This window comes from Suricata suricatta, chromosome 10, assembly GCF_006229205.1.
Source record: "Suricata suricatta isolate VVHF042 chromosome 10, meerkat_22Aug2017_6uvM2_HiC, whole genome shotgun sequence".
Lineage (NCBI taxonomy): Eukaryota > Metazoa > Chordata > Mammalia > Carnivora > Herpestidae > Suricata > Suricata suricatta.
In genome coordinates, this window is record NC_043709.1 from 16,357 (window position 1) to 42,516 (window position 26,160).

General features: G+C 43.0%; 1 protein-coding gene across 8 annotated transcripts in view; it reads left to right on the forward strand.

Moving 5' to 3' along the window:
* The first annotated feature begins 2,784 nt into the window (after nt 1-2,784).
* Nucleotides 2,785-26,160, forward strand: part of RABL2B (RAB, member of RAS oncogene family like 2B) — a 30,588-nt gene continuing 7,212 nt past the window's right edge. For 3 of the 8 annotated variants that reach the window (XM_029954535.1, XM_029954542.1, XM_029954541.1), the window contains exons 1-3: nt 2,785-2,870; nt 3,038-3,140; nt 4,510-4,679. In XM_029954535.1, coding sequence (XP_029810395.1) covers nt 4,573-4,679 — 107 coding nt within the window. In that variant the 5' untranslated portion in view covers nt 2,785-2,870; nt 3,038-3,140; nt 4,510-4,572. Of the gene's footprint in view, nt 2,931-3,034; nt 3,141-4,489; nt 4,680-26,160 lie in introns of all 8 variants that reach the window. The other 5 variants (XM_029954540.1, XM_029954536.1, XM_029954539.1 and 2 more) reach the window with 5 other exon arrangements.

Genomic DNA, 26,160 nt, shown 5'->3' on the forward strand with positions numbered 1-26,160 from the left:
CAAATCTAAACTGGCATCAGTATGCTGGGGATGCTGGCTTCCACAGCAATCAGTGCTCCCAGCTGTTTTATTGGAGGAAACCAAAGTAAGTTTGTGGAGCCTGATTCTGGCAAGGCAGTGCACCTTCCTCCCACTCTGCCTTCAGAGGGAATACGTGCATTTGAGTAGGATGAGTCTTGGGATCAGGCAGATGTCTGGTGCCCCCAAATAATCAGCTCCTGGGTCACGCATGGCCTCTCCCTACAGCTGCCCTGTTACAGCTAGCTCCCTGGCTCCCTGGCTCTGCCCAGCTTGCACACTGCACACCCCCTCAGCCTGCAGAGGTCAGCCTGCACCCTACAGGTCTGTGGATCCAAGGCAAATACTAAACCATCTGCATATCTGGTGGGTAGAGTGATAAAACCCAGAAAATTTTGATCAAGCTGCACCTTTAGACTGACAACAGTCAAATTCCAATTTGGACTGGTTACCTGAAGGGTAACGCTACAGTAATCAAGGACTCCAGGTCTGTCTTCTTGAAGACAGACAATCCCTCACCCTCACTCTTTTGTCTGGTACTGATACGGACACACCATGTCTCCAGCGGTTGCTATTTCCATGGACTATCTTTTCCAGCATTTCACTTTAAACCTATTTGTGTCACTGGGCCTAGAGTGAAGCTCCGGTAGACAGCATATAGCCAGATCTTGTCTTTTAAGCCATTTTGCCAAACTCTGCCTTTAATTGGAGAGATCAGTTCCTTAACATCACAAGTAATTACTAATAAGGAAGGACTGATTTCAGGCATTTCTTGTTTGTTTTCTGTATGTCTTAGAGTCTTTTTCATGTAGTCAAGATTTATTCCAAACCTTGAAAATATTTGGACTAATCAAAATGGTGCTACTGTAACTTCTTATAATACTTTAATATTTAACACGGAGATTTTCAAACACTCCGTAACAGCACATTGTTAAGAGTCACAGAAGGTGACAAAACAACACAGCAAAGAACTTCTGGGTACTTAATGAGGACATAATCAGCAAAAAGCTATTCAAACAATCCAAATGCAAATTTGTTTTTACACTTCTTGATGAGAGAGCATAAGGCAAGCTGACACCCCACAAGCCCCGAACCCCAGGTGGGGTCCTCGGGCACTCCTGGCTGCCAAGTAAGGCAAGGCTAGAAAACAACTGGTGAGCTGATGGAGATCACAGGACAGGAGCCTCTTCACTTAGGGAATCTCATCACCAGCTCCATCTCCAGAACCCTACAGACTCTTTCCTGGAGGCTAGTGTCACCCTCCCCTCCACAGTGATGTGGAACAAAGGCAGGAAGAAAACAGGAAAACATTAGAGTTCTTTCTTACCTGCAGCCCACTGACAAATACTTGAGGCAAATACAGAGTATAACATTTCTCCGGGAGCCCCCTCCACAATGCTCTGACGCTACATGCCTTCCTAGAGGAAAACAACCTCAGCTTGACAATAGCGAAGACTCTGCTATCTTAGGAGTCCTCTTTGGCATATCAGAATCCTTCTAGAAAACTCCCTGGTGCCTTTACCTCTGCCAGTCCATAGTGTATAACCAGTCCAGCCCAGCTCTTCCTGCCCAGGGGTCCTTTCCCGGTACTTTAATAAAATCACCTTTTTGCACCAAAGACATCTTAAGAATTCTTTGTTGGTGGTGAGCTCAGGACATTCCCCCCCACCCCCCACCCCCACCACGCGGCCATAACCCCATCACTTCTCTCTCTCTCTTTTTTTTTAAAGTTTACTGAGAGAGAGACAGACAGGGAGAGAGAGAGAGAGAGAGAGAGAGAGAGAGAGAGAGAGAGAGAGAGAGAGAGAGAGAGAATGAGAATCGCAGGCTCCACACTCAGTGCGGAGACTGATGCAGGGCTAGAATCCACAAACTATAGACTGTAAGAGTTGCCAGGGGAGGGCGACTGAGCGACCACGTTGCCGTGGAGAGCTGCATGCACTGACAACCCCCACCTGTAAACCTGGAATGACCCGCGCCATTTGAAAAGCACCAGCAGCCATCTTATTGGGGGTCAGATAATAGTTCCAGGCACCGCCAGGGACCTACGACTCCCAATCTCCGATCTGGAATGTGGAATGTCTCAAACAGGAAAGTCTCACCACTGGAATTCCAGCATCTCCCACCGAAGCAAACAGCCAATCCTATCCAGCCACAGTCCAAAGATGCCCTTACTTGGCTACCGGCCCACCTGAGATCAAACCCGGAACTCTTGCACCCATAAAACACCTTGCTCTCCCGTACCAGGCGCGACGTCCCTGACTCCCCACCCCAGAGTCATGGAACCTCGCCCGGGGAATTGCAGACTCCAATAAAGGCTCTCTTGGCTCCATAACTTGGTCTCTCTCTTTCCTCTCGCCTCTGCCTCCATCTATTAAACCTTACATAGACCATGACCTGAGCCCAAGTGCACGGCTTAATGGACTGAGCCACCTAGCGGCCCCTCGTGTTTATTTCTAATCTTCGCTTCAAAGCCACTGATAAATGAGGTATCGTTCACGCACAGGATTTCTAAATATTTTCATAAAGAAATTAAACAGCCACAAGCTACTTTGTCACAAATTCCTACGCCAAGAAGAAAAACACAATACAGTTGCCCCACTTAAACCCAGCAGGAACCCCCTCACGCACTCCCGCCGCCCCGCCGCCAGCCCCCGTGGCACACGGTGTACTGTACGTGGACCCGGGGTGCTCCCGCCCGGCACCGCGCTAACCAGCCCGCGCCCCGGAGGGGTCCTTCAGGCCTCCGGCGGGGCAGCCCTCCTCCGGGTCCTTGCCCGGTTGCGTAGCAGCTACGAGGACGCCGACTGAGCCGGAAGCGGCGCGCGGTGCGGGGTCCGAGGCGGGATCCGGTCGGAGAAGGACGGGATTTGAGGCTGAACGGGGACCGGGCCGGGACGGGATTGGGCGGGGTGGGCCGGGGACCGGGACCTGGGTGGGATGCATAACCGGCGGGCGCGGACTGGGGAATGGCTGGCTATAGACGGAGTCCGTGGTCTTAATTTGTTTCCCCCAGCAGGCCCAGCGTTGGGACCCACCATCCTTGGGCCCTAGGCAGAAGGACGCGTCTTTGGGTTCACGCAACGGTGTGGGGGCGAGAGCAGTCCACACTAACCCGGAAGGTTGGTTCCCAGATGTGTTGGATGCCAAAAAAAAAAAAAATGTTAAGATGAATGAAAGCTTCCTCGCTGGATGGTGAGGACTGTGACAACCACTGAAACTCTTCAAGCTTGGAGTTACAGAGCTGGGTTTGGCTTTTGAACAGGTCACTCTGCTCCAGGGTGGAGGTGGAAGGGGCACCCCCTCATGATGCTTACCAAGTATCTGCCACTTCCTAGAAACTGCTCATGAAGGTGAGGGTACCTAGGTAAACAAGGCTCGGTCCCTACCTGAGCAGAGGCAGTAGCACTGCAGTGGTACAATCAGGGAAACTCGGGTCCTGTTGGTATTTTCCACCCTCCACGGTGTTCACGCCCTTGCCATAGCTCTTGCCATAGTAGACTGTCAACATTGTGTCTCTTTTCCTCTGAACCCAGCACAAGGTCTGCTCGTGGTGAATGCCCAGTAAGAGCCTGGTGGCATCATTTCTATGTGCCTAATTAGCTCAGAGTCTGGAGTATTGCACATTCTTAGTATAGTCTCAAAGGTTCTTACTTGGGAGTGAGATAAGAACGGAGCTAGAGATGATATTACACCTCCGTGTTGGCACTAGGTGGCTGGCAATGTCTTGTACAGATCGGGGATGTGAGGATCAATGTTTGGGGTGGGCAGGACTAAAGTATTTGTGCTTTCACATGTATTTGTCTCTGTGTGGCAGAATCTACTAGTCCAAGTCTGGTAGGTAGTTGCCTACCTGAGTCTGCTGCCAAGAGAAGCAAATTTGGTGGAGTTACAGATTTGACATCATCAGCATTTAGGAGATACTTGAAATAACCCTAGAGAAGAGGGTCTGGGGAATGTCCACACAGAGAGGAAGACGCAGCTACTGATTGCAACAGGGTGAAAAGTGAAGGGGAGGTGAGAGGCATGAGGTGGGTGGTCGGGAGTGCACAGTAGGTGTCTCTGGCTGTGCAGGCTGTCGTTCAGTGAGAAGAGCTCAGGCTTACAGAGTACAGTTTCTGTCTCGCATTGGTTGTATGACCGGGGCACTGGTTTCTGTCCTCGTTTCACCAATGAGAAGACTTGTCCAGGTACAGCTTGTACAATACTGTCTTTCGAGGTGGGAGTGGAAGGTGTGGCTATGAACATAGCTGTGATAAGGAGATGACATAGGGCCCACCACCTGAAGAGGATTTGGGGGAGGACAAGATTACAGCCCCACGGTGAAACAAGTGGCAGCCAGGGTGGTGGTGAATAGAGAAGTCTGTAAGTGTGCCCTTGGGCCCTACTCTCATCAGCTCCTTCTCTCCTTGGTCCAGGAAGAGGAATAAATAGATTTGGTTGAGGAAACTCCCCATCTCTTTAACAACAGGCTCTTCTTGAACTTCCCAGACAGTGACAAGACACCCTACACACACACCTACCCCAGGCTGAACAGCCAGGAGCCGGGAGCCAATGGCCAGCGACAGAGCCATACCCTGTGAGCTCGACCAAGAGAAATATGATGCTGATGACAACGTGAAGATCATCTGCCTAGGGGACAGCGCTGTGGGCAAGTCCAAGTATGTTGAGAGATAAGGGAAGAAAGACCAGTCCCAGAGCAGGTCAAGGTTACTAGAAAATTCTGGAGCCATAGAGGATCATGGCTTCTGTAGGGGTGGTAGGGAATAGTCTTGGTTGGAGCACAGGTGTGTGTGGGTGAGTGAGGGGGAACACATCAGTAGCTGTGCGTGTTGGGGGAAGGGGGAGAAAGTCAAAAGGACTGATACATAGAGCTTTTTCCATGAGTCCTAGCAGCAGATATGGGGCAGGCCACCCTGGAGACTACTGAAGCACCCTGGGGTGAGGAGGTCCGAGCAGGAGGACCCTGCGTGTGCTGTGTGGCTGAGAGTCTGCGAAGTAGAAACAGTGGGTATGGAGACCCGGTGATGGATTGATTAGAAGTGGTGCGGATGCTTTCCCCAGGGAACCCGCCCAGATTAAGCCGAGTGGAAAGAAATGAGTGTGGAGATTGGCTGAATCATAACGGACTCCAGTGCCCATGTGCACAGTTTGGGACTCCCACCTGTAGAGTTGAGGAGGGGCTCTACAATGCTGGCAGATCCCACATGTCCCATTCTGCCTTCTCGGCTTGAGTCCTGTCTCTGAGGTGCTCCAGCTCCCCCTTGTCTTCCAGCTTCATCATTTATTAACTTACCCTTTGATTCTAAGGGCTTTGCTGGGTTTTAGGCCATCTTCATGAACTCACATTCTCTCCACCCCACCCCATACGTACACACTACAGCTGTAGTTTAGTGTCTTACAGTTGCTCTGACCGTCCTCAACAACATACCTGTACAGCGAAAATGAGGGTGAGTGTTGTAGCTTGGGAGGTTACACAGTAAATAACACCCCCCTTTTCCCTAGCCAAGTTTAGTGTTTCCCAGCAAACAGGGAGCAGGAATGGTAGGCCAGCAGAGAGCAGGCTGTCAACTCATTAGCAGATGGGGGTTTTGGAGAGCATAGCTTGGCGTGAGGCACAGGGTGGCCTGCCAGCTTCCTCAGTGCTGTGCAGCCCACAGTCCAATGCCAGTTTTTTCAAGCCTCACTTAGGACAACAAACACAACGTAAGAATCCAAGAGGTTACCAGGACTTCAAAGATTACTACAGTGTTGGCCCCTGGGGCTGCCCCAAGCACCAGCCTTTTTAGGAAATGCCATTCTTATTCACACAGCATGTTCATGCCTCTTGATTCCATTTCCTCTTTGCACCTGTGTTTCTGGCCCCCAAGCCTCTGTTGAGGGTGGACCCTAATGACGTAGTTCTTCCACTGCTTGTGAGCAGGCATCCTCAGATCTGGGCACTGCCTCCTCAGGGGGGCTTTTCCTTCACACCTGCACATGCCCCCTTCCCGAGCAGAATGTCCTCCCCTAACAAGATCATCCAACCTGGCCAGCTTGTGATCTGATTGTCCTGCCTGAGCCCGCTTTAATATACACGCATCCCGTAAGTGCTGAGTCCTACCGGGGTTGGAGCCTGCTGTCGGCGGTCAGTAGAGCCTCTCCCTGTGTGCCCACTTATCACCATGCCACTGGGAGCCTCAGCCAGTGCTCTGGACATTTTCTTCACGTTTTCTCTACCACTGGGTATTGCTGGCCCAGCCCTGGAAGGAACCCATGCTCTGACTGCAGCTTCTCTTTCTACAGCTCAAGAAGCCGTCTTCAACTTGAGGGCGAGTGGACTTCAGGCTATTTTGGGCCTTGCCTTTCATAAAGATTTCTGTGGACCTCAGATGCTCCTTCACGAAACATGGCCTTCCCTGATCCACTCTTTAAGAGAGCTTTGCACCCTGACCCAACCACTTAAACTCCTGGCCTTCCTTTCTGTGTGTGTGACGGAAGGGTAACAAGGCTTACTTCACAATGTAGCCCAAGATTTGACACATGGTAGGTCTTAGTGTCATCTTCCCATCTTCCACTAGTTTGACCTGATGAAGAAAATGAATAAATACAGGGGCACATGGCTGGCTTAGCTGATAGAGCATGTGACCCTTGATCTCAAAGTGATGAATTTGACCCCACATTGAGTTATAGAGCTTACTTTAAAAAATAATAAAATATTTTTTAAAAGAAAGAAAATTAATAAATACAAATCTTTATTCAAAAACAAATTAATGGTTAATTCCAGATGCATTGCTGGTTTTCGTTGATGACTTTTAGGATGTCATTTTCCCCTTGATCGCTGTCCACCATTGTGCTAAGGGGGCGAGGGTGCACGCCGCACTAGGGTCAGGTGGTGTAAACACAAACTGGAGTTGAATGGGGGAGACTAGGAAGTGGGAAATACGCAGCCTGCCCCCCACCCCATGCCTTGTTACCCCTGGTGGAAGGGACCTCCAGAGGGGGGTCCGGCACCTGGAATGCTTCACACATCTCTGAGGGGGGTGGGCAGGGACCATTACTCTTGCACCGCCTGCTCTGATGAGTCTCTCGAGCTCTGCTTTCCTCCTCCGCTTCCTGAACATACGGTCTCTCAAGGCAGTGGCCAAGCACAGGTCTTTCCCAGGACCCACTGTACCTCTGGCGACAGTAATTTCATTGTGTGATTTTCCTACTTCCGCCTAAAAAAGTGGTCTATTTTCTTAATAATATGGATGCTGTTTTTTTTAATTAGAAGCAGAATCTCCTGCCCTTCTACAATGGAAGCTACAGGTTAAATCTTAGAAGTATAAAATCATGGCAAGAATGTATTCAATTTACAGAGCAGATAAGCAGTGTCCCTTACCACACGGGGACGAGTGTAGTTGTAGTCTACAGGTGGTGTTTAAGGCAGTCCTGTTTATAATGGTGACATGTGAGCAAGGGTTTGAAGAAGGCAAGGGAACAAGCCACACGTGGAGAAGAGCGTTTCAGCTGGAGGAACAGGCTAGTGGCTGGAGCAGAGGGAAGGCAGTGGGAGAGAGGAGAGCACGTGGAAGAGTCCGGGTGGGGCTGGGGGTCTGAGGAGGCTGTAAACTGAAGAAAATGGAGAAACACAGAATGGTTCGAGCAAAGGAGTGACCAGGTCTGAATACTTTTTCAGCTGGATGACTGACCATGTTCAGAACAGGTATTCCTCTCAATCATCAGTAGATCAAGCAGGGGAAAAAAGGTAGTAAGGAAACATTTTTACAGCACATCTGTCAAGTTGGTTATTCATAGAGCTTATGTTTAAGAGTTCCTTTAGTGACGCTTAATTTTACATTTCAGTGATGACTAATGACGTGGAGCACCTTTTCACCTGTTGGTGCTGGTTGGTGCTTACTGGTCATCGGAACTCCTCTTTTGTGACATGTCTTAAGCCAGTCGCCCATTTTTATTGAATTGTCTTTTTATTAGTGACTTATAGGAGCATCTTCAGGCATTCTGAACCTTCTTCCAGTTTGTGGCTTTTCACTCTATTACTGGTGTATTTTGATGACTAGAAACACTTGATTTAAATAAATAATTTAAAATTTTTTAAAGAAAAATTTTCAAGTTTTATTGAGATATTATTGATATTTAAGATTGTTAAGGTGTACAATGTGATGATTTAACATACATTTGTTTTAGAAAATGATTACCACAATAAGGTTTGTTAACAATCCATCACTTCACATAGTTATCTTTTTTTAGTATGTGATAATAGCATTTAAGATATGCTCTCATAGCAGCTTTCAGGTATATGATACAGTTTTGTTAACTATAGTCACCTTACTGTGCATTAGATTCTCTTAATTTCTTAACTTATCTATCTTATAACTGGAGCCAACATCTCCCATTTCTCTATGCCGTGGAATATTACTCAACCATTTAAAAAGAAATCTTGCCATTTGCGACATGGGTAGACTTTGAGGGTATTATTCTAAGTGAAATATGTTAGAAAAAGACAAATACTGTACGATCTTTTATATATGTGGAATCTTTTTTTTAAAAAGGCAAGCTCATAGATACAGAGAACATATTAGTGGATGTCAGGGGTGGCGGGTGGGGGTGAAGAGGTTTAAAAGGTACAAACTTCCAGCTTAAAATAAAAAAGTCATAGGGATGTAGTATACAGCCTGGTGACTATAGTTAGTAACATTGTACTGCATATTTGAAAGTTGTTAGTAAAACTGGAAGTTCTCATCACAAGGAAAAAAAATTCTGTAGCTACATGGGGTGATAGATGTTAACTAGACTTGTTTTGATGATCATTTCACAGTTTTAAAATAAGTTTTCAATTCATTTTGAGTTAATTTTTGGTGAATAATGTAAGATAGAGATGAAGTTTCATTCTTTTTTAGGTGGATTTCTATTTCTCTTAGCACCATTTATTGAAGAGCCCATCCTTTCTCCATTGTGTGTTCTTAGTTTCCTGGTGAAATATTTGACCAGATATGCGTGGCCTTATTGCTGCACTCTCTATTCGATTCCATTGGTCCATATATCTGCTCTTACGGGAGTATCATTACGATATGATCCTACATTTTCTTTTCAAGGTTTTATAGTTTAGGGCACCTGGGTGGCTCAGTTGGATGAGCATCCAGCTCTTCATATCAGCTCAGTTCATGATCTCGCGATTGTGATATCAGGCCCTGCATTGGGTTCTAGGCCGAGCCTGCTTGGGATTCTCTCCCTCCCTCCCTCCCTCCCTCCCTCCCTCCCTCTCTCTCTCTCTCTGCCCCTCCCCTACTCACATGCACATTCTCTCTCAAAATAAATAAACATTTAAAAAAAATAAAAGTTTTATACTTTCAGCTCTTAGGTTTAGATCTTTGATCCACGTTGAATTAACTTTTGTATCTGTTACGAGGGAAGGGGCCACCTTCATTCTTTGGCACGGGCATTTCCAGTTTTCCCAGCATCATTTGTTTAAGAGACAGTGCTTCCCCTACATTAAATCGTCTTGATACACTTGTCAGACGTCAATAGACCATGTACGTGAGGGTTTATTTCTGAAGTGTCTCTTCATTCTGTATGTCCGTGTTTATGCCAGTAACACAATGTTTTAAATATCGTAGCTTGTGTGAAGGTTTGACCTAAGGGAAATGTGATTCCCTCAATTTTGTTATTCTTTCACAAGATAGTTTTGGCTACTTGGGATCCCTTGAAATTTCATATTAATTTGGGGATATGTTCTTTAATTTCTACAAAAATGTTGTGATTTGGTAGGGATTGCATTGAATCTGTGGATGGGTTTGGGTAGTGTTATCTACATAACAACAGTAAGCCTTCAAATCCATGAACCCTGATATCTTTCCATTTATTTTTGTCTAGTTTAATTTCTTTCAGCAGTGTTTTCATGTTTTAGTGTACAAGTATTACATCTCCTTGATCAAATTCCCTTTTCATTACCGGTGTATAGAAACACTATTTTTGTGTGTGGATTTCATATCTTGCAGCTTTGCTGAATTTGTTTATTAGCTCTATTACTTTTTTTGAGGATTCTTTAGCATTTTCTATGTATAAAATCGTTATCTTTAAAGAGAAATAATTTTACTTCTCTTTTTACTTTTATTTCCTTTACTTGCAAAGGTTCTTGTCTGTTAGGGGCGTCTTTCAGCTGGTGTATTGACTTAAGCACCTGCGTGGCTCAGTCAGTTGAGCATCTGACTCTTGATTTCAGCTCAGGGCATGATCTCACAGTTCACGGGATTGAGCCCTGCGTCAGGCTCTGTACTGACAGCGTGGAGCCTGCTTGGGATTCTCTCTAAATAAACGTTAAGAACAAAAAAGAAGAAGATGCCGATTATGACCTAATGGATAAGGATGGATGAGGGATATAAGCCACTCCTGAGTTCCCACTTTGGGGAAGCGAAAGCCCTGGGGGTGTTTTGACTGGAGGTGCACTTTCAATACACCCACACGAGGAAGTCCCAAGATTTATTACTTACAAATCTCAGAAGTGGGAGTGAAATGAGTCAGAGAAAGGGCAGCCTTCCATCCTGGGTCACAAGCAAGCACTTATGAAGTGTTTGGGGTAGGGGCGCCTGGGTGGCTCGGTCAGTTAAGCGTCTGACTTCAGCTCAGGTCTTGATCTCATGGATCATGCCTGTGCTGACAGCTCAGAGCCTGGAGCCTTCTTCAGATTCTGTGTCTCCTCTCTCTCTGCCCCTCCCCTGCTCACGCTCTGTTTCTCTCTTTCTCTCTCTCAGAAAGTAAATAAACATTAAAAAAGTAAAAAATAAGGTGTTTGGGGTAGAGGTCACTCACTTGTTCAGGCTCAAATCTAAGTGGTTGTTTTTAAAATTTTTTTCTTAATTCACTTATTTTTTGAAGGAGGCTCCATGCCCAACATAGGGCTTGAACTCACAACCCTGAGATTAAGAGTCACATGCTCTATGACTGAGCCAGCCAGGCGCCCCCTCAGCAGTTATTTTAGAAGGTTTCAGGGAAAGGGAGCCTGGGAGCTTGGAGCAGGCGTCCCAAGCTCAGGCTCTTATCTGAATTTCCCGACTCGGTGTGAGCAGGCTTGTCATGCTTGTCAGGTGCCTGAGCAGCACCTCAGAACGGCTGTTTTCTCCCCATAGTGTTTGGACCGAAACTTCCAGGGCTGTTTTGAATAGAAATGGCCATAGCCTGTCTACAGCCATACCACCCTGAACGCGCCCAATCTCGTCTGATCTCGGAAGCTAAGCAGGGTCGGGCCTGGTTAGTACTCGGAAGGGAGAAATGGCAAAAGCCAGATCCTTCTTTTGTTTCTGATCTTAGGGGAAACACTTCAGTCTTTCACAGTTAAGTATGATGTTTATTGTAGTTTTTTCATATATGGCCTTTATCCTGTTGAGGAGATCACCTTCTATTGCTAGTAATTGAGTGTTTTTGTCATGAAATGGTGTCAATTTTGTCAAATTCTTTTTGTGCGTTTACTGAGATGCATATGTAGGATTTTACTTTCAGTCTGTTAATATGATGTGTTTTTTCTTAAATTGAACCACCTGTAAATTCCAAGACCCCTGGTCACAGTATAATCCTTTTTTTTAGTATATATGCTGCCCAAGCAAGCATGGTATATAATCCTATTAATTTTAATTTGGTTTGCTGTTGCTGTGTTGAAGATTTTTACATCTGCATTTAAAGATGTTGTTTGTTTTTCTTGTATGTCATTGTCTGCCTTTGGAATCAGGGTAATGTTGTCCTCCTAGAGAGAATTAGGAAATGTCCCCTCCTCTTCAGTTTTTTGGACAAGTTTGAGAAGGTTCGGTGTTAGTTCATTAAATGCTTGGGAGAATTCGCCAGTAAAGCTATCCAGTCCTGTCCTTTTTTTATGGGAGATTTTTGGATACTGCTTACTTGGTATTGGTCCATTCAAATTCTTTGTTTCTTTTTATATCTGTTTGGTAGTTTGCATATTTCTAGAAATTTGTGCGTTTCCTCTAGATTATCCAGTTTGTTGGCATACAGTTGTTCATGGTATTCTCTTCCTTTTTTTTTTTTTTTAAGTTTATTTATTTTGAGAGACAGAGCTCTCAAGCAGGGGCTGGGCAGAAAGAGTGAGAGGGAGAGAGAGAATCCCAAGCAGGCTTTGTGCCATCAGCACACAGCCCAACATGGGGCTCGAACTCACAAACCGTGAGATCATGCCCTGAGCCGAGGTTAGGAGTCCGACACTTAAGCGACTGAGCCACCCAGGCACTGCCTTGGTATTCTCTTATCATGTTTTTTGTTTCTGTAAAATTAATGTTCGTGTCCCCAGTTTCAGTTCTGATTTTGATCATTTGTGCCTTCTCTCTCTTTCCCTGGCCTGGCTGAAGGTTTACTGATTTTATTGATCTCATCAGAGACCTAACTTCTGTTTCATGGGTTTTCTCCATTGTCTTTCTAGTCTCTGTTTTGTTCATCTCCACTCAAATCTTTATTACTCCCTCCCTCTCATGCGCTTGTGTTTAGTTTGTTCTTTTGTGTCTCATATCTTAAGGTGTACAGTTTGTTATTGATTTGAGATCTTTGTTCATTTTTAAGGTATGTGCTTAACTGGTATAAATTTTGCTCTTGGCACCTCTTGGGTTTCATCCTTAAGGTTTGGTTTACTGTGTTTCATTTTCATTCATCTCAAGGCATTTTCTTTGTGTTTATTTATTTTTGAGAGAGGATGAGAGACAACGCGTGAGCAGGGGAGAAGCAGAGAGAGAGAAACACAGAATCAGAAGTGGGCTCCATGCTCTGAGCTGTCAGCACAGAGCCCAAGGCAGGGCTCGAAATCACAGACCGCGAGATCATGACCTGAGCCAAAGTCGGACACTTAACTGATTGAGCTACCCAGGCGCCCCAAATCTCAAGACATTTTCTAACTGTCCTTATAGTTTTTCCTTTGACCTATTGCTTATTTAATACTATGTCGTTTACTTTCCACATAGCTGTGAATTTTCTGGTTTTCCTTCTGTTATTCATTTCTGGTGTCATTCCATTCTATTGGAAAAGATGCTTCCTATGCTGTCTGTCTTTTAAATTTTATTAACATGTGTTTATGCTAGTACCTGTGTTCACGTGAGAGAAATGTGTGTGCTGCCACTGTTCAGAGTCCTGTGCTCTGTATGTGTGTTAGGTTTGAGTGACGTGTGGTGCTCTACAAGTCCATGCTTTCCTTGTGGTTCTGCCTTGGCCATTCTGCCCGTTGCTGGCAGCGGGGTCTGAGGTCTTACTATGTTCTCATGCAGCTAACTACAGCTCTCTGTACTTGTATCAGTGTTTGCTTCCTATATTTTGGGGATTTTGTTTTTAGGTGCATATAAGTTTATAACTTTTATATTTCCTTGATAGATTAAAACTTTTATCAATGTATAATATCCTTCTTTGTCTCATAACCTGTGACTGAAAGTTTATTTTGTGTGACTCTAGTACAGCTCTCCCAGCTCCTTTTTTGGGTACAGTTTGCATGGATTATCTTCATCTTTTGTTTTCAACCTTTTTGTCACTTTGTATCTAAAGTGAAACTCTTACAGATAGTATATACCTAGATCAGGTATTTTCATGTATTCTGCCAGTATCTCACTTTTAATCGGAGAGCTTTATCCATTGACATTTGAAACAACAGTAATTAAAGTAATTATTGGTAAAGAAGCACTTCTGCCATTTAGCTGTTTGTTTTCTATGTCTTTTGGTTGTTTTCTTCAATTACCTCAATATTTTTTATTGATTTTTTTGTAGTGTGCTATTTCGATTCTCTTTCCCTTTTTATTTTTGTATAATTCTTCAGTTGTTTCTTAGTGTGTGCCCTAAAGATTGCAACAAACATCTTAAACTTATAACGACCTATTTAAAAATTACCAGTCTGTTACAGTAGCACACAAACACTCTGCTCCTCTATGTCTCCATCCCACACCTTTGAATTGCTTTGTTACAGACTGCATCTTTATACATTAAGGGCTCATTAACTTAGATTTATAATTATTGTTTTATGTATTTGCCTTTAAAAATTTTTTTTATTTATTTTTGAGAGAGACAGACAGAGTACCAGCAAGGGAGGGCAGAGAGACAGAGACAGAAGCAGAAGTAGGCTCCAGGCTCTGAGCTGCCATCACAGAGCTTGATGCAGCCCTTGAGATCATGACCTGAGCCAGAGTCAGGTGCTTAACCAGATGAGCCCCCCAGGTGCCCCTGTATTTGCCTTTTAGAGCCCAGAGTGCTAACCATTACACCATGGAACCCACTCTGTATTTGCCTTTTAAATCAAATACGGAAAAGGGGAATTGCAAACCAAAAGTCTAAAAATACTGGCTTTTATATTTACCTGTGTAGCTACCTTTACCGAAGATCTTTATTTCTTCATACAACTTCCAATTACCATCTAGTTCCCTTTCGTGTTAACCTGAAAGAGACTCCCTTTAGCATTTCTTACAGGACAGGTTCACTGGCAGTGAGCCTCATCAGCTTATGTTTATCTGGGAATGTCTTAACTTCTTAATTCTTGAAGGATAGTATGCTGGAGATAGTTTTTTCTTTCAGGACTTTTTAAGCATGTCATCCCACTGCCTTCTGACTTTCTGTCTGAAAATCATCACTGACTTGAGAAAGTGACTGTTCGTCTTATTGAGGATTTTGTCTTTCAGGTTCAGCAGTTTGCCTATGATGTGTCTCAGTGTGGATTTCTGGGTTTATCCTGCTTGGACTTTGTGAAGCTTTGTGGGTGTGTGTATTCATGTCTTGTATCAAGTTTGGGAAGTTTTTAGCCATTATTTTCTTCAGATCTCTCTCTTTTCTTTACGGTGCATATGTTAGTTTGCCCTGTATTGTCCCACACGTTCCATAGGCCCTGCTCGTTTTTAGTCTTTCTTTTCTCCTGCTTCTCCAACTGGATAATTTCAGCTGCCTTATCTTCAAGTTTGCTGATCCTGTCTTCTGCCTGCTTAAATATGTTGTCAAAACCCTTTAGTGAGGTTGTTTTGTTTTTTTGCTTTCACTGTAATTAATATGCTTTTGAGCTCCAGAAGTTTCTTTGGGTTCCTTTCACAGTTTCTATCGCTTTATTAATATTCTCATTTTGTTCCTGTACCATTTCTTGAGTCCTTCAGTTCTTCATCCATGGATTCCGTTGGCCCTTTGAGCATATGTAAGATAATCTATTTTGATAACTGACTAGTAATTCCAATGTTTGCATTTCTTCTGGGGTTGTTTCTGTCAGATTCTTTTTTTATGAGAATGGATCGTATCTTCTCATTTCTTTTTAAGCTTTGGAATTTTTTTTGATGAGAATTAGACAGTCTGAGTATTTTCATGTGGTAACCTTAGAAATCAGATTCTCCCACTATTCAGGCATTGCTGATTTCTCCTTATTTGGGACTAGAGTTGTCTACTTGTGATTTTTCTAGACTATCTTCACAACGTGTGTGTTCCTTGTGTGTGGCCACTGATGTTTCTGTTCTATTATCTGTGGCCAGATAGTGACCTGGCAAAGATTTTGTTAAATTTCTGGCTACAAACATGGAAAGAAAAAGGTATTCCTAGCCCTTCAAATCTCCAATATATACCAGTATGGGAAACCCGAAGCCTGAGAGAGCTGAGACCTAATTGAGCAAAACATGCAACCCAGATTTATTGAGGCAGCATGTCTCCCGCCGTCCCGGACCCTCGGAGCACAGCTCACCAGGTCGGTGCAGCAGGCCCGAGGGACGGGCAGCCGCCACTGGTTGGCACATGTTGCCCTTCTGCCAGAACCAGCACTGTGCCTCCACCTAGTGCGGCCCTGCTGCTGTGTATCCAGGCAGGTTCCAGAGTTCTGAAATGGTTTATTCTGACCATCTTTTCCAGTTTGCTGGATATTTCAGGTGGGGGGTTGACCGCCCCTAGAACTTCCTACTTCACCATTTCATTAATGGCCTCAGGGTTCGTCTCTTCCCTGTCCAGATACTCAGTTGCACCCACACCACTAATTGATGAAACAGCCCCACCCAACTGTAGCGACGCCTTTGTCCTAAATGCAGTGATCACACATCTGGTTGCATATATTTTACAGGCTTATTTATTGTCTGTCTTGACATGGATCTTCATCTGTTTTGTTCAGTGTTATGTCGTGGCACCTAGCATAGTATCTGCTAAGTGGTAAGCAACTTAGTAAAGTTGTTTTTAACTAGTTTGTACTAAAATTGTCTCTTCTTCTGTTGAGGAACATTTATCATGTTCTCATTTCTATGATATTAAACACAATACTGCCGTGAATATTTTTGTGCCTACCATCTTAGCACACACTTAGGCCTGGGGTGAAATTGCCTAGTTTTAAGATTACCTCAGGCTTTCAGATATCCAAATTGCTCTTCAACATAGTTATATTAAATTGACACTGCTGCCAGCACAGTACAAAATTCCCAACATTCAGTGTCATGTGACTCTGAATTTTGCCAATCTGAAGGGTTGTAAATACGACTTCGTTTTATTTTAATTTGCGTTAAAATTATTAAAATCTTGAGCATTTTTTATATATTCATTTGCCGTTCGCCTGTTTGTATTCTTAGTGCGCAGGCGGTCTGTGTCCTCTCTTACTTGCATATGAGAGCTGTTCATATTTTCTGTGTACTTTCACTTGTCCATTATTGGCATTGCAAACGTCTTCTCCCAGTCTGGGTGGTTTTTATTTTCTTTATTTATTTTTTCCTTTAATTTAAATCCAAGTTACTTAACATACAGTGTAATAATAGTTTTAGGAGTAGAATTTAGTGATTCATGACTTACATAAAACGTCCAGGGCTCATCCCAAGTGTCCTCTCTAATGTCCATTACCCATCTAGCCCATTCCCCCACCCACCTCCCCTCCAGCAACCCTCAGTTCTCTGTATTTAAGAGTCTCTTATGGTTTGTGTCCTTCTTTGTTTTGCTTTTTTTTCTTTCTATTTTGAAATAATACAGATTCACAGGATGTTGCACAGAGAGTACAGAGGTGGCCTGTGTACCCTTCATCCGGCTTCCCCAGTGATGGTATCTTAAGTTACTATAGAACATTATCAAAGTCAGGAAATTGGTATTGTTTCAATGCATGTATAATTCTGTGCATTTTTTCACATGTACAGATTTATGTAACCATCAATGGAATTAAGATACAAAACTTTGGTCGTTCTACTCATTTTTTTTTCTTTTATAGTTTATTGTCAAGTTGGTTTCCATATAACACACAGTGCTCATCCCCACAAGTGCCCTCCTTCCTGCCCATCACCCCTTTTCCCCTCTCCCCCACCCCCATCAACCCTCAGTTTGTTCTCAGTATTTTAGAGTCTCTGTGGTTTGCCTCCCTCTCTATAACTATTTTCCCCTTCCCCTCCCCCAAAGTCTTCTGTTAAGTTTCTCCTGATCCACATATGAGTGAAAACATATGGCATCTATCCTTCTCTGCCTAACTTATTTCACTTAGCATAACACCATCGAGGTCCATCCACATTGCTACAAATGGCCAGATTTCATTCTTTCTCTCTTATTGCCATGTAGTACTCCATTGTGTATATGAACCACATATTCTTGATCCATTGGTCAGTCGATGGACATTTAGGCTCTTTCCATGATTTGGCTATTGTTGACAGTGCTGCTGTGAACATTGGGGTACATGTGCCCCTATGCATCAGCACTTCTGTATCCCTTGGGTAAATCCCCAGCAGTGCTATTCCTGGGTCATAGGGGAGTTCTACTGTTAATTTTTTGAGGAACCTCCACACTGTTTTGCAAAGCAGTTGCACCAGTTTACATTCCCACCAACAGTGTAGGAGGGTGCTCGTCTCTCCACATCCTCGCCGGCATCTGTAGTCTCCGGATTTGTTCATTTTAGCCACTCTGCCCGGTGTGAGGTGGTATCTTAGTGTGATTTTGGTTTGTATTTCCCTGATGATGAGTGATGCTGAGCATCGTTTCATGTGTCTGTTGGCCCTCTGGATGTCCTCTTTGGAGAAGTGTCTGTTAATATCTTCTGCCCATTTCTTCACTGGATTATTTGTTTTTCAGGGGTTAGTTTGGTGAGTCCCTTATAGATTTTTAATACTAGCCTTTTATCCAATATGTCATTTGCAACTATCTTTTCCCATTCTGTCAGTTGCCTATTAGTTTTGTTGATTGTTTCCTTTGCTGTGCAGAAGCTTTGTATCTTGATGAGGCCCCAATAGTTCATTTTTGCTCTTGATTCCCTTGCCTTTGGGGATGTGTCAAGTAAGAAATTGCTGCGGTTGAGGTCGAGGAGGTTGTTTCCTGCTTTCTCCTCTAGGGTTTTGATGGTTTCCCATCTTACATTCAGGTCTTTCATCCATTTGAGTGTATGTCTGTGTATGGTATAAGAAAGTGGTCTAGTTTCATTCTTCTGCATGTTGCTGTCCAGTTCTTCCAGCACCATCTGTTAAGGAGGCTGTCTTTTTTCTGTTGGATACTCTTTCCTGCTTTGTCAAAGATTAATTGGCCATATATTTGTGGGTCCAGTTCTGGGCTCTTTATTCTATTCCATTGGTCTATGTGTCTATTTTTGTGCCAATACCATACTGTTTTGATGATTACAACTTTGTAGTAGAGGTTAAACTCTGCGATTTTGATGCCTCCTATTTTGGTTTTCTTCTTCAATATTACTTTGGCTATTCGGGGTCTTTTGTGGTTCCATACAAATTTTAGGATTGTTTGTTCTAGCTTTGAGAAGAATGTTGGTGCAACTTTGATTGGGAATGCATTGAATGTATAGGTTGCTTTGGGAACTATCGATATTTTAACAATATTTTTTCTTCAGATCCATGAGCATGGAATGTTTTCCCATTTCTTTGTGCCTTCTTCAATTTCCTTCCTAAGTTTTCTACAGTTTTCATCATACAGACCTTTTACATCTTTGGTTAGGTTTATTCCTAGGTATTTTATGGGTTTTTTTGTGCAATTGTGGAAACCAAATCAGTTTCTTGATTTCTCTTTCTGTTGCTTCATTATTGGTATGTAAAAAGGCAACTGATTTTTGTACATTGATTTTGTACCCTGTGACTTCGCTGAATTCATGGATCAGTTCTAGTAGGCTTCTGGTGGAGTTGATCGGGTTTTCCATGTAAAGTATCATGTCATCTGAGAAATGTGAATGCTTGACTTCATCTTTGCCAATTCTGATGCCTTTTATTTCCTTTTGTTGTCTGATTGGTGATGTTAGGACTTCCAGCACGATGTTAAACAACAGTGGTGAGAGTGAACATCCCTGTTGTGTTCCTGATCTCAGAAGGAAAGCTCTCAGTTTTCCCCCATTGAGGATGGTATTAGCTGTGGGCTTTTCATAAATGGCTTTTATGATGTTTAAGTAAGTTCCTTCTATCCCGACTTTCTCGAGGGTCTTTGTTAAGAAAGGCTGCTGGTTTTTGTCAAATGTTTTTCTGCATCTATCAACAAGATCATATGATTTTTATCTTTTCTTTTGTTAATGTGATGTATCACATTGATTGGTTTGTGAATATTGAACCATCCCTGTAACCCAGGAATGAATCCCACTTGATCATGGTGGATAATTCTTTTATATGCTGTTGAATTTGATTTGCTGGTATCTTGTTGAGGATTTTTGCATCTGTATTCATCAAGGATATTGGCCTGTAGTTCTCTTTTTTTGCTGGGTCTTTGTCTGGTTTGGGAATCAAAGTGATGCTGGCTTCATAGAAGGAGTCCGGAAGTTTTCCTTCCATTTCTATTTTTTGGAATAGCTTGAGAAGAATGGGTATTAACTCTGATTTAAATGTCTGGTAGAATTCCCCAGGGAAGCCATCTGGCCCAGGGCTCTTATTGTTTGGAAGATTTTTGATAACTGATTCAATTTCTTCACTAGTTATGGGTCTGTTCATGCTTTCTATCTCTTCCCGTTTGAATTTTGGTAGTGCATGTGTGTTTAGAAATTTGTCCACTTCTTCTAGGTTGTCCAGTTTGTTGGCATATAATTTTTCATAGTATTCACTGATAATTGCTTGTATTTCTGAAGGATTGGTTATAATAAATCCATTTTCATTCGTGATTTTTGTCTATTTGGGTGCTCTCTTTTCTTTCTGAGAAGCCTGGCTAGAGGTTTATCAGTTTTGTTTATTTTTTCAAAAAAACAACTCTTGGTTTCACTGATCTGTTCAACTAGTTTTTTTTATTCTATATTGTTTATTTCTGCCCTGATCTTTCTTATTTCTCTTCTTCTGCTAGGTTTGGGGTGTTCTTGCTGCTCTCCTTCTAGTTCCTTTAGGTGTGCTGTTAGATTTTATAATTGTGCTTTTTCTAGTTTATTGAAATAAGCCTGGAGTGCAATTGCTTTCCTCTTAGGACTGCCTTTGCTGCCTCCCAAAGAGTTTGGATTGTTGTATTTTCATTTTCACTTATTTCTATATATTTTTTAAATTTCTTCTCTAATTGCCTGATTGGCCCATTTGTTCTTTAGTAGGATGTTCTTTAACCTCCATATTTTTGGAGGTTTTCCAGACTTTTCCCTGTGATTGATTTCAAGTTTCATAGCATTGTTATCTGAAAATGTGCATAGTATCATCCCAGTTCTTTTATATTTATTGAGGGCTGCTTTATCACCCAGTATGAGATCTATCTTGGAGAGTGTGCCATGTGCCCTTGAGAAGAAAGAGAATTTAATGGCCTCAGGATGTAGAATTCTAAATATACTTCTCAAATCCATCTGGTCCAATGTGTCATTTAGATCCATTGTTTCTTTAGTGATTTTCTGTCTCGTTGATCTATCCATTGCTGTAAGTGGAGTATAAAGTCCCCTACAATTAGCACATTCTTATCAATAAGATTGTTTATGTTTGTGATTGTTTTATGTATTTGGGTGCTCCTGAATTCAGTGCGTAGACATTTATAATTGTTAGCTCTCCCTGATGGAGAGACCCTGTAATTATTATATAATGCCCTTCTTCATCTCTTGTTATTGCCTTAACTTTAAAATCCAGTTTATCCGATATAAGTATGGCTACTCTGGCTTTCTTTTGACTTCCAGTAGCATGATAGATATTTCTCCATCCCCTCACTTTCAATCTAAAGGTGTCCTCAGGTCTAACATGAGTCTCTTGCAGACGGCAAATAGATGGATCTTGTTGGGATTTTTTTTATCCATTCTGCTACTCTATCTTTTGATTGGAGCATTTAGTCCATTTACATTCAGTGTTATTATTGAAAAATACAGGTTTAGAGTCATTGTGTTCTCTGTAGGATTCATGCCTGAAGTGGTGTCTCTGTTACCTTGTGTTCCTTGCAACATTTCCCTCATAGAGTCCTTCTTAGTATTTCTTGTAGCGCTTGTTTAGTGGTGATAAAGATAATGTTACCCAGAGAAACTGTATAGTCCGATTATTTCAGAGAAAGAGAGAGAAAAGAAGGTAACAATGGAGGTGTAGAACATGCATCAAGAGAATGGGTTATATATGCCTGTGTAAGCAAACCTATAACCAGAATACCCGGTCCAGAGGAGGGGAGAGAGAAGAATGAGATAAGGGAGAATATATCTGAATAGCAAGAATTGATCTAGAGTTCATCATGGCCTTGCATCAGTGCTGATCTTGGGAGAGGGCCTGTTTCCACAGCATCTATCCTCTGGTAACAAAGTAACTACCCAGCGCTTGGTTTGATGTAGGCAGGTCTCGCCTCCTCAGTGGGTCCCTTGGCTGCTCCCTAGGCCCCGCCTTGGTGGTTGTGGGGAGAAAAATGGCGACCCTCCCAGTCCCTTCTCAAACCAGGAGTTGCAAGTCACTCTTTTGGGTCTGATATCGCTGTGCTGTGGGTGCAGCCAAGGTGGGCTGTGTTCTATGTCCCGCACCCAACCTCCTTTCCAGATCTTACTCCGTGCGCATTAATGATACCGCCCGAAATATAATCCCACAGGCTAGGGAACTTCCTAACAGGGAATCGAGTAGGGGACTGGCCCCTCCTGGTGCTGAATGCGTCCCTTGCATAGCGTCCATTCTGGAGGGAATTTCTGGGACTGGTGCACCCAACCCAAAGGAAGTTCTGCAGTTAGAGATAGGATCTCTCTATGAAAGCCCTGTGGTTAGAGATGGGATGATAGGATCTCTCTCTGTCCCGGGCTGAGTTTTTTCTCGTCTCCAGGGACCACTCTAAGATTCCCCAACCACTCTTTCTCTTCTGTTTGTCTCTCTGCGGAGGAGCTCCCTCCCCTCTGTGCCTCTGTGTTCTGGCCTGTTTTTATCTTCCCCAGTTCACAATCACGCACCTTTGAGGCTGTATTCTTTGTGGACTCCATCTCTTTTCCTCCTAGACTCTTGTAGTTCAGAGTCCTTTGGCTTCACCCCTTCTTTCTTTGAGAGATGCAGGCGGGAAGGACGGAACTCCTATTCCTCCGCCATCTTGCCCAGACCTCATTCTATCCATTTATAGTCACACCCACCCCACCTGACTTTCCACCATCCCTAACCCCTGTAACCACCAATTTATTCTCCCGTCTCTATAATCATGTCATTTTGGGAACATTGTATAAATGGAATTATATAACATGTGACCTTTTTCACTCAGCATAATACCCTTATGACCCATCTAGGTTGTTGAACTATCAATAGTGTGTTCCTTTTTGTTGCTGAGTAGTATTCCATAGTGTAGACAGCCATGGTTTGGTTTTCCAGACTTTTCTAGTCACCTGTTAAGTGACATTTCAGTTAATTCTGGGTCTTGGCTAGTACACAGGAAGCTGCTCTGAACATATGCTCTAAACGGATGTAAGTTTATTTCATTTCATTATGGTTTGTTTATACACAGTGGAATACTAAAAGAATAATAAAAGAATTTCATTCAAAAAGAATGAAGCTTTGACATTTGCAACAATGAGGATAGAACTAAAGGTATTATGCTAAGCAAAATAAGTCAGAGAAAAACAGATCCCATATGATTTCACTCATATGTAGAATTTAAGAAACACAACAGGTGAACATAGGGGAAGAGAAGGAACAATAAGATAAAAACCCAGAAGGAGGCAAACCATAAGAGACTCCTAAATGCAGAGAACAAACTGAGGGTTGCTGGGGGTGCGGGGGAGGATGGGCTAGATGGGTGAAGGGCGTTCAGGAGGGTACTTGTTGGGATGAGCCCCGAGTGTCATGTGTAAGAGGCGAATCCCTGGGTTCTACTTCTGAAACCAGTACTACACTGTATGTTCACTAACTTGAATTTAAATGAATAAATTTTAAAAAATTACTTTCAAAAAAGACTGTTTTCCCACCAGTAATGTATGAAAGATGCAGTTTTTTTCTGCATCCTTGCCAACACTTAGTATCATTGCTGATATTTGTCCTAGCCGTCGTGGCAGGATGTAGTGACAGCTCATCATGGTCTCGGTCTCCGTGTCTCTGATGCCTGGTGATGTAAAACATCTTCTCTTCTTTGGTCTATTCATGCCTTCTGCTCATTTTCTAATTGAGTGTTTTCTCATTGTAGAGTTTTGGCTATTATTTTCCCAGGTACTGGTCTCTGCTGAATGTGCTCTTTGCAAACATTTTCTTCCCATTTAGAGCTTGTCTTTCCACTGTCTGGTTCCTAGCTATTGCATAGAGCAGACGGTTCTACTTTTCATGAAGTCCATTTGTTTCTTTTATGAATGATGCTCTTGGTGTTACTGAAGTCATGGACATTGATCTCTACCAAGCCCTGGGTCCCAAAGATCTTTTTCCTATGTTTTCTTGTAAAAGCTTTATATTTTTACATTTTACGCTTAAGTCTCTGATCAATTTTGAATTAACTTTTGCTTAAGGCATGAAGGTTTGGGGTAAAGGTTTATTTTTTCCCTTGAAAATACCCAGTTGGCCCAGCATCATTTGTTATAGGACTGTCATTCCTCCATTCCCTTTTTCACTTTTGTTAGGAAGTGGTTGGCCTTACTTCTGGGAGACCGTTTACGGATTAGTTCGTGTATCCCATTAGTCTGTGCGTGTCCCTCCGCCACCACACAGTCTTGAGGACGGCAGCTATAGTAAGTCTTAAAATTGGGTAGAATGATTCTTCCCATTTTATTCTTATTCACATTTGTTTTAGCTTTTCTAATTCCTTTGCCCATCTACCCAAGTTTTACAGAATCTTGTCTATACCTATAAAACATCTTGCTGGAATTTTAATAGGCATTGCGCTAAGCCTGTATATCAATTTTTGGAGAATTGACTTCTTTAGTTGAGTTTTCCCATCCCTAAACATAGTATGAATCTCCATTTATTCAGATATTTAAATTTTTTCATCAGTATTTTGTACTTTTCAACATACTAATTCCCCTCGATTCTGTTTTTTTTTAATTGAGAATGAGTGTCGCAGATGCATTTTCTCCATCAAACAATATGATCCTGTGATTTTCCTCTTTATCCAGTTAGTATGGTAGATTGCATTGACTGATTTTTCAGAAATCAAACTAGTCTTGCACCCCTGAAATACATCATACTTGGTCATGGTGTATAACTTCTTTCATATGTTCCTGAGGTCTATCTGTTAATAATTTGTTAATGCTATATTCATAAAGATACTGGTGTGTGGGGTTGTTTTTCTTTTTCTGTACTGTCTTTGACTGATTTTGGTATCAGGATAAAGTGACCATAAAATGAATTCCCTCTTCTTCTATTCTCTGGAAGAGATTGTGCAAAATTAATATTAATTCGTACAGTGTTTGACAGAATTGTACCCTGGAACCATCTGGGCCTAGAGATTTATAGTTATAGAGCTATTCAAATGATCTGTTTCTTAATAGGTTACTTTTGCTTATTGGTGCTCTTAGAAATTGGCCCATTACTGAAGTTTCTGTATTTTCATTTATTTCAAGCATATCTATAGTTGCTTGTTTATGACAGTTACTTTAAAAACTTTGACAAGTAATTTGAACATCTCTGTCATCACACTGTTGGCATTTATTGATTATCTTTTTTCATTCACCTTGAGATCTTCCTTGATTTTTAATATGATGAGTGACATTTGGAAGAACCTTGAATATTTTGAAGATCATGTTATGAAACTGGGTCATATTGAACCTTCTGTTTTCGCTGACCTCTCGCGGCATTGCTTCAGCAGAAGAAGGGGGGAGGCAACACCTGAAGTCTCCACTGGCACCATGGGGTGGGGGAAGGATGGTGTCTCATTGCCATATGGTAGAGAAGAAAGTCCCAGCTCCCTATTAGAACAGCTTGGTGATGTTGCTGAGGTACCCCATTGATGTTCTCCAAGGGTGGAAGTCTAAGCTCCCCACTAAGGCTACAGTTTTTTTCTGAGGTGTTTTCATAGTAGTTATAGTCTAAATGTTTTTTGGTCCTAGGCACTGGCTACGCAGCAATAAACTAAAATTGCTTTTATGGGCCTCCCATTCTAGTCAAGAGAGGTCAAATACTGAGTATTGTCAATAAGTAAAATCCCGAGTATTTCTGTTGGTATTACCCTACAGGATAATACAGAGTACAAGGTCAGATAGAACTTGCCTGTTACAAATTAGATCACCAGGAATGTCCCGCTGCTCAGGTGACAAAGCCATGAAGGACTTGCAGAATAATAGGGAAATGGCTCTCAAGCAGAGGGCACAGCCTCCCTGGTGTTAGTTTTGTAGGTATAAAGCAGGGGTCATGGTGTTTGTCAGCAGTGTGGAGAGGCAGGACCAGTGGGTCTGGGAGCCTCATGTGGACTGGTGTGTGTGTACTTGTATTCATGTAGGCTGTTTTGTTATGAGGGGCTAGCAATGCTAACTCCAGGTTCCAGACTTGGAGAATGGGGTGATGCCACTAACTAGATAATTCAGGGGCAGGGACAGGATGCGTAGGTTAAACAAACTCACATTTAGATTTATTGAGTTTATGGTTCACACAGACTTCTCCGGTGTAGACATATGGCAGAGCTCCAAAGATCGGTCTTTATGCCTTCAACTAATACGGGTGACCAGCTGTTGTGGTGCCCTGAAAGAAGGAAGGTGGGGTCCCTGCACTCCGGCAAAGCAGCTATGGGTGCTGAATTGGTGTTACAGCTAAGTGGTGCCAGCTAAGGGGAGTCAAGAAGAGGGTAGGTGGGCAGTTCCTGAGCATTGTCCTAAAAGGAAACTGTGTGGCTGTGGAGTGAATGGCCCCAGCTTGTCAGCTTGGACAGGGGTGGTGCCACAGGGCAGGGAGGATGAGGGTTGAAGGACGTACCCTGATCACC